General features: G+C 41.5%; 1 protein-coding gene across 2 annotated transcripts in view; it reads right to left on the reverse strand.

Moving 5' to 3' along the window:
* alpl (alkaline phosphatase, biomineralization associated) overlaps window positions 1–13,551 on the reverse strand; it is a 21,250-nt gene extending 7,699 nt beyond the window's left edge. Inside the window, exons 1-5 of one of the 2 annotated variants that reach the window (XM_024269406.2) lie at window positions 13,188–13,551; window positions 5,527–5,675; window positions 4,059–4,178; window positions 2,281–2,396; window positions 1,005–1,179 (exon numbers count right to left, since the gene is read on the reverse strand). In XM_024269406.2, the coding sequence (XP_024125174.1) occupies window positions 1,005–1,179; window positions 2,281–2,396; window positions 4,059–4,178; window positions 5,527–5,599 (484 nt within the window). In that variant the 5' untranslated portion in view covers window positions 5,600–5,675; window positions 13,188–13,551. Of the gene's footprint in view, window positions 1–1,004; window positions 1,180–2,280; window positions 2,397–4,058; window positions 4,179–5,526; window positions 5,676–12,560; window positions 12,964–13,187 lie in introns of those variants that run through there. The other variant, XM_036211826.1, reaches the window with a different exon arrangement.
* Window positions 13,552–13,892: the final 341 nt, after the last annotated feature.

Consider the following 13,892-nt stretch of genomic DNA (forward strand, 5'->3'; position numbering starts at 1 on the left):
GGGGGGGGGGGGGTTGTGTGTGCGTGTCTGTATTTGTGTTGTTTTATGTAATATTCCGTCCTTTAAAAAGCATTCATAGGTTGAACTACAGATTCAAAGGTCTCACAGGTCCTGTTGATGCCAGCCGCTATAATCACAGTTCCAAAACAGCTCATTCTCTCTTCCTTGCATGTGGATGGTGAATTATGTGATTTTTAGGATCTCTATGACTACTGATTTTCTATATATTTATTAACTTTTTACCTTTTTTAACTTTTATCAATTGAATTAAATTTTAATGTCTTCTGCCATGTTGAAAGATGAATTTCTGTTCATTGAACAGACAATAAAGTCTATCCATCCATCCATCCATCCATCCACCCTTCCTTCCTTCCTTCCTTCCTTCCTTCCTTCCTTCCTTCCTTCCTTCCTTCCTTCCTTCCTTCCTTCCTTCCTTCCTTCCTTCCTTCTGAAGCTTTTGTTAGTCACTCTGAAAAGTCCGTAACTCTAAGTTTTGTAACTTTGACTCCATGTGGGATTTGGCTGATAACTTGCCGGTCCGTCTCACTTGTTCTGTCCATTTACAGTGATATAACTGTGGTTTTGTCTTAGTGGAATTCCTCCAGATTTCAAGTTCTTTCTGGATTTAAAGTTCAGCAGCTGCAGATTCTGTGCGGGTTCTGTTGTTGAGTTTGGTTTTTAAGTTGTTTTGTGTCTCTCAGACCAGGTTCAGGTGTTTTTATCCACAGCGGTCTTCAGTTCAGGTAATTGCCCTCAGCCTGTTCAAATGTCTGGTTTTCAGGTCCTCTGCTCTGTTCTGCTCTGTCTACCTTTTTGTTTCTTGACATGTTTTGGTTACTTTATTCAATGTTTAATTTTCTGTCACCGAACAGGATCCATGGCATATCAAGTCCAGCACCACCAATTCTTGACAAATCTTGAGCGTTGGAGCTGGTCAGTCGTCACGTCAAACCAATTCCTGTTTCTTTACTCAGAGGAAACAGAAATAATAAACTGTTCCTCACCTGCGTCTTTGGCCCATCTCAGGATGGAGGTGACCTCGTTGCCCTTGGTGGTGTCACACTGAGAGCGGACGGCGGCTGCGCTCACACCCACCGTGCCTTCGTTGGCTTTAACCCCGCACAGGTAAGCTGTGGCCGTCCCCGCGCTGTCAGGTACCTGAGCGTTTGTGTTGTATGTCTGCAAAAGCATCAGCCGCTTCCACCTCAGTCAATTCTGAATTTATATGAACAAGTTTAGCGTGAAAGCAGAGATTCATTAAAAAAAAACTTAAGGTGAGAATTAAGGTTCAACTTTTTACTTCATAAACAGGATACAAACAAAGAACAAAGAGGAATGTGTATCGGAACATTTATGCTAAATCTGAAGGGTCGTCAGTGACGCTTCAACACAAAATCTTTAACAAACTGTAACTTTTCAACCATTTATACGATCATTCCAGTGCACTTTTCTCCTTCACAGTCTACTGGAATGATTCTGTTAACTGTTGAAAAGTTACAAAAAAATCAAAGAACATAAACACTGGAGGTCCGCGGTTAAAGGTGCAGAACTGCTGCTAATAACTTTTGAATGAATTAATCTTTATTTCTGCAGAACTTTACATCAATCTGCTTTAGAATAAAAAGAGAGAGAAATAGAACATTTAAAATTGAATACATTAAGAATAATGTAAAAAAACAACAGCCTCAATCAGAAAGGACTATAAACTATATGGAAAATTAAATAAAATAAGATACCTCTAACTACTGCATGTTAACAGACATTCTAAAAGCTGTCTTTAGTTGACGTTTAAGATGTTTAGGTCGAATTCATGAGCAATTCTGAAGGAAAAAAACCCTCAGAACGCTTCTAACCATTGATTGAAAACATACCAGTCCTGTAAATATTTGACTTTGAACCTTTACTATGGCACAGTCTTGTTGATTTGTTTTTACCTTGATCATTCATCTTATCCAATGTCTCATTTTGTTCTGGTTTCATCCGTCTTGGGAATCCGGATGTAAGTTAGCATAAACTGAATATTTACGTCTATAAATGTCTGGATAGATGTCCGTTCGTGTGCACTTCATTCAAGAGTTCATTTACATTGATGCTATTATAAGGGTTCATTAGGTAGAGGCTGAGTTGTTGGCCCTCGCATGTTTTCACTTCACAGAATATTTTGGATTTTGTAAAAAGTTTGGACATCCCTGGTTTGGATTTTGACACAATTTTCTTAAAACCTGCTAATCAGGAGCAGCTTAAACATCCGATAAACCAAAGTCAGTATAAAATAGAGACCTTGGCCAAGGACACAAACGGGAACTTGTCCATCTCCAGCTGGGTTTCTTCTCCTCCCTGTCCGCTCAGCTGACCCTTCAGGATCCGAGCAGCGGTCACCGTGGGAACGCCCATCCCTGAGCGGCGAAGAGGAGGAGAACTGTCAGGCGGGTTTCCCTCAGTGGGACAGAAAAAACCTTCACAAACTGTACTAAACATGAAAGTTCTCTGTTGGAGTTCACTCTTCTCAGTTTGCAGCTCATCACCATGTTTTCACTGACATTTAAGAGCTGGACGACAAAATATTTTCTCTACATATCAGTACCAGCAAAACCGAATTTGAAGCTGAAATTACTGTTTCATCACTGCGTTTAGGACTTTTAAAACAGAGGTCCACCACCACAGACCGGTACCGGCTCTGTGGGACAGTTGGTACCACTCTGCAGAGGAAAAGAAAAAACACAACCTATATTTTTGCGTTTTATTTCTAATCTGATTCTGAAGGAGATTATATTTTAAAAAGAAAACCTCCTGGATTCTCTCTGCCACATTTTCTCCTTCTGGACGCAGGAGAAGTCTCTTGGTCTGGTGATGAAAATCCAACAAGATTCGGTCTTTAAGTCGCTTAACTGAAACCTCCAATGAGTTTTTTTAGGCAGAAAAAAAGCAGAAGAGCGTTTGACTTCAAAATAAAAGCTGCGTTAAACAAGCAAAAACCAGGAGTCTTCGATACAAATATGGATTTATTGTGACTATTGTTCCACAGACCATAATAACAATAATAATCCAGTAACCAGCCAGCCCTGCGACAGACTGGCGACCTGTCCAGGGTGTACCCCGCCTTCGCCCATCAGCAGCCGGGTTAGGCTCCGGCACCCCCGCGACCCCGAAAGGGCAGTAGCGGTTAAAAAGATGGATGGATGGATGGCAACCAGCCGTCTAATGTTCCCACGATGAATAGAAAATACCAGTTTTAGTGACACTTTTTTGTATTTATCTGGTATACCTTAAACGTCAAACCAGGCTGAATTTGGCATCTGATTTTTTTTTTTTTTTGCTTACACTTTGTTACTTATGGGTTAAAGGAAAATCTATTTCACATTTTAATGGTTCCTACATGACGTCTAACGAACAAAGCTTAAACCAGCTGCAGATAATTTACAGAGGGTGAAGATAAGCTTAACCTTAAAAGTTTAACTAAACTGGAGACTGAAAAAAAAGAATCATACGACCACTGCGGCCTCATTCTGACGGTCTGTGAGAACATTGTCTGATGTTAAAGCGGTCTGAAGCAGGTTGGAGACCTTTAGTGTCTAAACCTAAAACCAGCAGTTCAAACTTTCAAGTCACATAGAGATGCTTTTCTGTCACTCAGGATGTAAAACAAAGTGATCTTTGGAGTTTTGTTCATAGACGAACTTGCCTGCAAAAACACAAAGTTCTCGAAAAAAAAAAGAGGATTCCGAGCAAATCCTGCTTAATTATTAACAGTGGTAGGTTTGAACTAAAGCAGCAGGATAATGCGTGCAGTCATGTGTGAGAATGTCCGTCTGCGGCTGAGCTTCAGCAGAGGCCCGACCGAGGACCAAACGGATGACGCCACCGCAGCTCCTCGTCATCGCTATGCTGCTCGCACAGAGAAATCTCATTTCTCCTCTTATGGACCACTGAGATGAACCTCTTCATTTCAGCTTCATATGCAGACCAGTCTTCAGACAACCCAAAACCTTTGGTTTCTAACACTCATCCTTTAGAAACTTTCCAGAGTTTGAGTCAAGGTGTGAAACTTTGACGCTCACCGTCTCCAAGGAAGAGGATGAGGTTCTTTGCTTTGTTCTTGTTCAGCTCCTGCATGCTCAAAGCCTCCTTCAGGGTCTTCTGAGCCCACTCGTTCCAGAACGTCGGATTTTTCTCTTGTTCTGGAAGGATTTTAACAGTTTTGAGGAAAATGTATCAATAGTTCAATGAGTTCTTACCTCTACACTCCTTTAAAGTCTCACTCCGATCATCTTTGATCAATTCCAAAGTGTTCCGATTGCTTTTTTAATTATGACTTTTAGCCAAAATCCAAGTGTCGTTTACTAGGACATAGTTTCTGCAGGGCGGCAGGACTTCATTAATACTTATCTGAGTTGTGGGCGGGACCATTAGCATGAAGCCACCTTGCCCCTCCTTCCCCTCCCCATTGCTGAGAGCTCCTTGTTTACAGTCTTCTAGTAGCTCACAGTTTGTCATGCTACTGAGGCAACAGAAATGGTGAATAAATATAGGAGCTACAGTTTGAAACCAGATTCCAGCTCAGACGAGGAAAACAAAGACGTTCTCGGATCTAGTCCCCTACCACAATGGGGCGGAGCCAAGAGCTTGTAGCCCCGTCAGAAATGTGATCTTTTTCAAACAGCATCTTTTCATCTGGTCCTGATTCACAACAAAGTGAATCAATAAATACTCAAATGCAGTTGTAAGCTTCATTTTTTTGTCCTCCACCATCAGAAAAATGCCTGTAGAACATGGTAAAAACACCATTTTCATCAGAGTGGGTCTTTAAACTTTTTTTTGCTGTGAGACGCTTCACAACTTTAAAACTCCTGTGGTTCTGAATATCGGATCTATGTTTTTTTTGATAAGCTTTCAGACAACCATTTCAGCCCAGAGCTACTTTCAAACCCCGACATCTGATCAGTTTCTCTGCTTCAAACCGCCGCTCCACTGATAAAAGATGGATGTTCTTCCTCTTATCAGGCCAGAAAAACCTCTGACATTTACATTTTATTTTCTGCCAAATAAGAACTAAGTTAGAGATGAAATAATATCTCCCTGCATTAATGCCAGAGAGAGCAAACTGATGTGAGTTTCCTGTGACTTCAAATGCGTTCTTAAGATCAGTGAATCTGTGCTGTAAGAGGAGTGGTCTGACATCAGCAAACAGGCAGATAAACGCCAGAGCAAGGAAAGGTTTAGCTTCAACTGACGGAAGCCGTGAGAAAGCCGGCTGCAGCGCGACACCGGGGTTAAAAATGTGACCTGAAGAGATAAACACAAAAAGCTGCAGGACCCCTGGATGGCAAAACCTTTATAACAACAATGAAACTATCAATCCTGCGTCTTTTCTGAGCAGCAGGACATTCAGTGAAAATCCACACTGGAGATTGGCTTTCCTGAAGCAATAAGAAACACTTTCCTGAGGCCTTGAAAACTTCCTGTGTGTCAGAGAGAACCTCCTCTGGAGAGAACCTCCCGTTAACCAAACTTTTTGTCTGAACTCACCAGGAAACGCCGGCTTGCCGGAGCTCCTCAGACTGAGACAGGAGCAGACGAGCAGCAGAGCCCACAGCATCATGTCGGCGTTTGTGGGCGGCTGACGACCAGGAGAGGTCACCTCACAACGTCTGAGTCCGAGTCCTGCGGCGTGGCGCCTACAAGAGAGACAAACTCACACTGCTTATTAAGTATGTGTCATTTGGTTACACAATGACTGTGACACAGTAACTTTAGACTCATTTCCAATGCGATGAATCCCTTTGAAACATGACAGCTCAACGTCTGGAGGGACAGTTCAAGGACATTTTCTTCTTGAAGAGACTTTTATTGTGAAACAAAATAACTTTAGATGATCAACATCGACAAAACAACAAAAACTGTTTGTTTAGAAAAATCTAAAACATCCAGAATCAGTCTAAACTAGGATCACGTCTGAGTACACTCCAGACAGTTTAAATACATAAATCTGTTATTGACTCATTTGAATTTGTGTTTGAAGTTCCACTCCGATCATCTTATGATCTATTTTAAATCATTCTTAGTTGTCTTCCAATTACGACAAAACTTGTCGTTTTCTAGGACATAGTTGCTGCTGAGCAGCAGCATTTCTTTAGAAATTCAACTCTGAGTTGTGGGCGGGACTGTTGTAAACCCCGCCCCTGCTTCCTGCCACCCATAACTAATCTCTCCGATTGCACTCTTTCCAGTTAGCTTACAGCCCCTCACACCCTCAAGCTAACATTATAAATGCAACAACATCATTTCTATCCATCCGTACAGTTCTGATCCAGATTCCAGCTCAGACGAGGAAAACAAAGACGTTCATGGATCTATTCGTCTGCATCAGAACGGGGCGGAGCAGGGAGCTTGTGGCCCCGCCCAGAGTATCTTCTATGTCACAAATACGATCTTTTTCAAACTACATTTTTTTGTCTGCTCCTGATTCACAACAATTTCAATAAAATAATACTCAGGAATGTCATTTTTAGTCTCAATCATCAGAATATCCTACAAGAACATGTTCAAAATACCAAAAAACATAATTTACATCAGAGGGGGTCGTTAAGTCAATCAAAATACTCTCCTCAAAAATCTACAAATGATTTAATGAATCTGGAAAAAATATTACTCAATTCAATTATTTTGAAATGTGTTTTTAGCCAGTAAGGGATTGGCTTCATGTTTTTGTGATAGGTTAACGAACGCGATTAATTAGAAAGAATTAACACGTTAATGTTTATTAATGCAAATGAATTGTACCTCGCACAGAAAGAGTCATTCACTTTGCCTCGGCGGTTCAGGCTTCTACAACATGCGTTCAAATACTTTGTTGGGTATTATCCTTCTTATACCATGCTCACCTTATATAGTATAATATATACTCGCTTTTTAGTACTTTATTCTTACTATTTTATCAGTTTAGATCGCTTTCTCACAAAAAGCAGACTATTTGATCCATGGTCCAGCACGTTGTCACGGTAACACGACAAGCGTTGCTGATCCTCGACTGCAGCAGCAAAGAAAAGATATAAATGCTGATCGTCATGACAGGTATAAAGCATCATTCCAGAGAGAAAGTTCGTCTCTTACTGCTTGTTTTTGTCCAGAAGATGAAGAAAGTTTGTTTTAAAGCAGCCGGTACTCTTGATATAGAACATTTGGACTGTGTGACCGGAACCATTTGGGTTTTTTGGTTTGCTTCTTATGGCTGCATGTCACTTTTGTACACACTATCACACTTGATGAATAAAAATAAAAATTCAGACAGTAAAAATGAATGAATGTGGATGAACGAGGATGTTCTCTCTTGTCTGTTTTTATTCAAAAGCCGTATATTGTCATGTAACATTTACCGGGTTAACATTGTGATTAATCTGATTCATTATTTTAATCGACTGACAGCATCAATTAAAAATGAATACTCTAAACGTACAATTTTGTGTGTGATTTCATATTATGATTATTTGCAGATAAATGTAATACTTTAACTTAAAAAAAATACTTGCGATTCATTTTTTCCCAGGTGTGCGATTAACTCCACTGTAACTGATTTCTGTAAACGGAGCAGTATTTTACTGCAGTTTAGGCAGTAAAACACTGTACAAACACTTTACGGTATTTTACTGTAAACACTAATGAGTTGTGGGAAATAACTGTAAAAAGCAATGGATTGTGGGAATTTCCCTTGACAACAGCCACAGGAACGGGCTCGAAACTTTCTTTTTTTCTTTTCAACAACGTTTTATGTTTTTCTCTTCATGACTGGGCCGGATTAAACCATCTGGCGGGCCGGAGACGGCCCGGGGCCGTATGTTTGACACCCCTGATCTAGATGATCTCTGGAGTTACCTGATGTTGATGTTATCCACTAGCTTTCTTTAAAGCATCTGTGACATAACATGCTTCAGAAACACAGCCTTGAAGGTGAAGGTATAACCAGGAGTGGCTAAGGTACATATCGGGACTTACTATGGCGATTTTGGAAGAAGAGAATTCAGTTTAGCGTGGCTGTGCAGTGGTCAGCAATATGTCCATGCAATGAGAAGATCACATGTTCAATTCCTTATAGAATTTCATGTTTTTCTTACTCAGTCTGAAAACATGCTCCACAAATATGTATTTTTTGACAAACATTAAATTATTGTAGTAAACAAAGCATTTTACTGGAGTATTAATAGATGTGAATTTAATGTAAAACAAGCGTGAACAATGCTGACGAGTGAAAAAAAAGGAAAAGAAACAACTGAATTTATCAGTACATTTAACTATTATTGTAAATATTTTATTTTTTGGAACTAGGCTTAAACAAAACTAAACACTAGCTGTTAACTCTTTAACGTCGGAGCTCCAGTGTTTCTGTTCTTTGATATATTGTAACTTTTCAACTGTTAACACGATCATCCCAGTGGATTGTGAAGGAGAGAAGCGGCTCGACGAGCCACTTCTCTCCTTCACAATCCACTGGAATGATCGTGTTCATGGTTAAAAAGTTACCGCATATTAAAGATTTTGTGTTTAAGCGTCACTGACAATGCCTCAAATGTTAAAGGGTTAAAACTGTTTTCAAAACTAAATATATCAATACCAAATTTCACCACCATTCAACTTAGGGATACATTTAAACTGTGTTGACACGGTGGTGCAGTGGTTAGCACTATTGCCCCACAGCAGAAGGTACTCAAGCCCCACTGGGAACCTTTGTGTGCTGAGTTTGTATAATCTCTCTGTTCATTTCATTCAAACTGTTCAGTGATGTAAAATGAAGCATAGTGTCTCTGTCTGGTGTTGTATTGATCTAAGAACTCAATCAGGGTAAACGTGGTCTTGGCTAGAAGCAGCTGGAAGGGTGGTGTCAGTGAACTCAGCAAAAGGTGAAAATGACCTTCACTCAAAACAGTTGGAGAAGTTGCCGTGAGTGCACCGGAATGCCGGAATTTTATCGACCATATTTTTTTACAGTAAATAAACTGGAAAGAAAAATACAGTAATATTATCTTATTATATTATGAGTGCTGCTCATCTGGATTTTGGAGTTTTTGAGTGAGAACTTTTGCTCATCCAAGGATTTCTGAGGATAAACCCTGATGTCGGTGAGAAGTTCTTTCATTCCAAAGAGGTTAAAGAACTTCACATGGAACAGAACACAGCAGCACCTCTGGAAATGACTTCACTCACTGACACATCTGAAAATCAGCCTGAAGTCTCGCAGTCCCATACCATGAACCTCCCTCCACTGGATTTCACAATCAAATCGGCCGATGACTGTGGGGGATGGGCTCTGATTACAAAACTTTCACTTTTCAAACATTGATGGAGGGTTACACCTTACAACTCTTGCAACATCTGGTTGCAAAAGTATCAATTTGTCATTTTCTGTTTAGTCACAACTACAGGAGATACGAGAAGCAACTGGAGGCCGGTTTAGTTTCAATGTTTGGGTTCTAATGAGAAATGATCCCTGAAGCATTTTCATTGATTTGATTTTTATCTGCTTTTTTAAAACCAATTATAGCTGCTGAGAGCCAGCTGCCTTTAAAAATACATTTTAAACTTCAAAATGTTTTTTTTGTTTGTTTGTTTTTTTTGCCAACATCTTAAAGTTCCACTCCGATCACCTTTGGATCTATTTCCAAAGCGTTCCCAGAGCTCCTTTTAATTATGATGATGCCGTTTTTAGGCCATGTCCACATGTAGCCGGGTATTTCTACAAACGCATATCTGCTGACCTCCATTTCATAAAAAGTGTTGCGTCCACACGCGATCGTTTTAAAAACAATTTCATCCACACGTCCCCGCATACTTGCGCTCTTAGACGCGGTTATGAGCTTGTCAGAACAGTGGTTGACAGTGTTTCCATTAACTATCAAATTTAGCAAATTGGAATTTCGACAATAAATTTTAATGAAAACACCACAATTTCGAAAAAACTCGCATTTTTCGAAAAAAAAAAGTTTTTGCGCTTAGAGGAGGTGGTATTTGGGGCGTATCAAAACTGACATTTTTCGCAAACTGTTTTGGAAACACTTTTTTCGAAATAGATGCGCCTCTCTGTGTGTCCTGAGCACAGCACAGCGGGCGGCAGGAGAGATCTAACAGCTTCACAGCTTCATCTGCAGCTGCACTTCTGCAGCTTGGAGCCTGAAGATGCTGAAGTCTCGTTTGAGGAAAAGCGCAAGTGCAGGAACAGAAACTTAAATGCATCTCGTCGTGTTTTTAAACAGAAAAAGGTCCAGCAGCTTACTTGCTGCTTTAAAAACCGCTTAACAGGTTTCTAACGCGCACCTGAGACTGTCAATAGACTCTGCGCGGCACGCACTCTCCAGACAGAGCTGTGACGTCACCGCAATGCTCCTTTTTTAGTGAATCAAATAAAAAAATACTTGTTCTCATTCATCGTCGTGTTTTTAATGACTTATCGCGTGAGTTGGTTCGTGAGATCGCAGCTAGTACTGACGTGTATGCATTAATTGACGCAAAAAGTGACGTTTAAAAACGCAAATCACCGGTTATTCATGTCCACACGCAGACGCAAAACCGAAGTTTTCCTAAATCTTCACTATGGCCGGAGTTTTCCAAAACCACCGTTTTCAGTGACTGAAACCTCCGGTTTCGTGTGGACGATAGGCCTAAACGTATAGAAATATATTCGTTTTAGCAGATACCCGGCTACGTGTGGACAAGGCCTTAGACTAAATCTAAATGTGTAGTTTTCTAGGACATAGTTTCTGCAGAGCTGAAGGAGTTCATTGGAAATTCAGAGTTGTGGGCGGAACTGTTGGAATATAGCAAGCCTGCTTTTGTTTCCAGTCATCTCTTTGCTTACATGCTCGCCTGCTAGCTTACAGCCCCTCACACCCGGAAACCTAGCGTTAGCGATGCAGCAAAAACGGTGAGCAATATGAGAGTTATCCAGCTGTGGAGTTCAGATCCAGATTCCAGATCAGATGAAGTAAAAAAGACATTGATGGAGTTGTACATACATTTATCAAATACTTGCTCTGAGTGATTTTAACTTCTCTATCTTTAATCTTCTTGCTCGGTATCAAGAAACTGGAGCCGAGCCCCAGCTGGAGGCTTTGAGAAGCTGATATAAAGCAGGAGCTTGAAGAAACCCTCTTCTACCTGAAGATGGGGAATCTGACGTGTTCCCCTCTACCTACAGGGCTGCAGACCTAATGGAACGGGAACGCCCTGAACTGAATAAAAGGAAGGGCAGAAAGGACATCAGAGCGAGAAGAGAAGGCCTGCACTCTCTGTCCGTTCTCTCTCTTATCTTTCTTGCATTTGCAGAAAAATGTTTCAGGTTTATTAAACCTTAACGTTCGAGGATCTATTTGTCTGAAGTGGATGCATCAGAATGGGGGACTTGTGATCCGCCGGATGTAGTTTTTACAACTAAAAGTTTTTAAAAGCGGTATGTTTACGTCTGCTCCTGATTCACAACTATTTTGAATAAAGAAATACTAAAAAATCGTTCATCATGAGGAACATGTTAAAAACACAATTTTCATCTTTCAATTCAATTTCATTTATATAGTCCAATATCACAAAAACAATTGCCTTGTTGGGCTTCATGCCAGTAATTTTACAGAAGCTGAAGGTCGATATTACAAATATAAACAATAGCTAATTGCTAAACTAAACAGACTAAATAAAACTGGTGATCCCTGACCTTTGACACCCCCCCCCGTGAGGAAAAACTCCTAAAAATAACCTGATTCAGGTTTTTTCAATCTCTTTTAATTAATTTAAGCAAACAAACCTACTGAAAAGTTTGGCTTCTACACTTCAGAGTCACCAAAGCTCCTATAAACTCAGCAGAACCCGCTTCCTGATTTGAACCTTCACAGGAATATTAATTCACCCGTACCCCCCCAACCTGAATGCTGTTTGTGTCAGCCATCACACCCCCGCTTGGCAACAGCCACCTCCTCCAGAGGCAGCCTGGCAGCAGTTGGCCCTGATCTGGGGGGTCTCAAAGACCTCAACAAATGGTAAAGAGCCCCCCTGCCCCCGCTCACCCTGCAGGCCATCACCCCCCCAGTTACCAAGAATAGAACCCCAAATCCTCGAAGTCTCTCATGGTTGGGATGTGACTCAGAAGTTCAGAACAGAATGTCCTGATCGGGTCAAAAACAGAAGAAGTTGATCTTTGGGCTCAAACTCAACATAAAACCAGCAGAACTCGGTAAAGTGTCATTTTCCCAACAGGAGGTCCAGAAGGTTCCGGTCCGCCAGGCTTTCCTGTGTAATTACCCTCCTACTTTCTTCGCCTTGCTTATAGTCAAGGTCATTTTAATGGGATTGAGCCCTGAGAGGTTTAAGAGCCATAACTAATCGGATTAAGCCAAATGATTGACCGGCTGCTGCACCACACCAAAACTGTGATGACCAGAACCGCCTTCTCTGACCGAGGCGGTTCCTCTTCCCTCCAGGACCCGGTAAATTCTGACAGCTGAAGCTTTTCAGAGAACCAGAAGAGGAATGAGTCTGAGCCTGAAACTGAGACAGCAGGAGGCTGAACAGAAGCCAAGCTTCACCTTTTCAGCGGTGCTGATCCACAAGAGCCAGCCGGGGCCTCAGAAGCGCCCGGGTCCGCCCAGGGGCAACGACCCCGCCAGTCTGCAGGTGAAATAGCATAGAAGAACCAGGATGGCCACCAGCAGAGTCCCGGACAGAGCAGTGGTCACGATGACATGGAACTCCTCATCAGACATGGTGTCCTCTCCAAGCCAGAGATCCTCTGCTGAAGCCCAGGAGGACCACTCTCTGCTGGTCCACAGGAAGCGGCTCTAACGCGGGCTAAGCTCCTCATCATGCTCAGGAGTGAAGGGCTTAATCCAAAACACTTGGCAACAATGATGGGATGTCCTCTTCTCATATCCCCTTTGCTCTGTGGGACCACTTCCCTCTCTGAATAACTCGCATTCTGGCTCGTTTTCTATCAGGTTTTTGGGATACCCTATAAAAACTTGTAAAACTGTTCTTAACAAATGGGCAAAAACATCAGGCACGTGCGTTAACAGGACAAACCGCTCATTTAAAATCACCCAAACATGCTGAACATGATGAACAAGAGAAGTCGATCTTCACATGAGATGGTGTTCTTGCTCCCAGAAGAAACCTGTTATGTGAGAGAAAATGCCCAAAAGTTGAGTTTTACTCACTGCAGCGCTCAATCTGTTCCTGCCGCAAACTTGCGTCCCAGTGCGCACCTGCGGTGCGTCCCTTCTCCTCCCGGGATCCGGGTCTCTGCAGCAGCGTCGGGCGTCCTCTTATCCCGCCGCAGCAGCTCCAGTCCGGCTCCCGGATCGGGGAATAGCAGTTTGATTCCCACGAGGGAGGAAAGCAGAAAAAAGGGGGCTCAGGAGAAACAAAGATGCGCTGGAGGCGGACCGAGGGCGCCCCCTGCTGGACGAGCGGGACACGGCTCCAAAACAAGCAAACATCATTGTCCGCAATAACAGAATGTTTGCTTTTTTGTTCATTGTTTGAGTATTGTTTTAGTACTTTACACAGGGCTTAGTGAAAGCCAACTGAAAAATTAGTACAAAGTTTTACTTAAAGTGCTTTTAAAGCAAGGAAACTAAAGTCATGTCTGAAACTAAATTGTGTTTATATAGCTTAGGATCTGTTGCATCCATGGAAACAATCACTTTGGATCTCAAATAAACTGTTGGAGAAATTTAGCTTTACTATAAATAAATAAGAGAAAAGAGGTTTTGTGGCACAACTTACCCCGACGTGGGTTAATTATCATAGAGAAAATCCACTGAGGTAAATTGTGCCATTGTTAAGTAAAACAAATATTTTAAATCTCAAAAATATTCATGCCATATGTGAGCAGGAAAAAAATCGATATATTTTTCTCA

Source organism: Oryzias melastigma, linkage group LG5 (genome assembly GCF_002922805.2).
Source record: "Oryzias melastigma strain HK-1 linkage group LG5, ASM292280v2, whole genome shotgun sequence".
NCBI classification, from domain to species: Eukaryota; Metazoa; Chordata; class Actinopteri; order Beloniformes; family Adrianichthyidae; genus Oryzias; species Oryzias melastigma.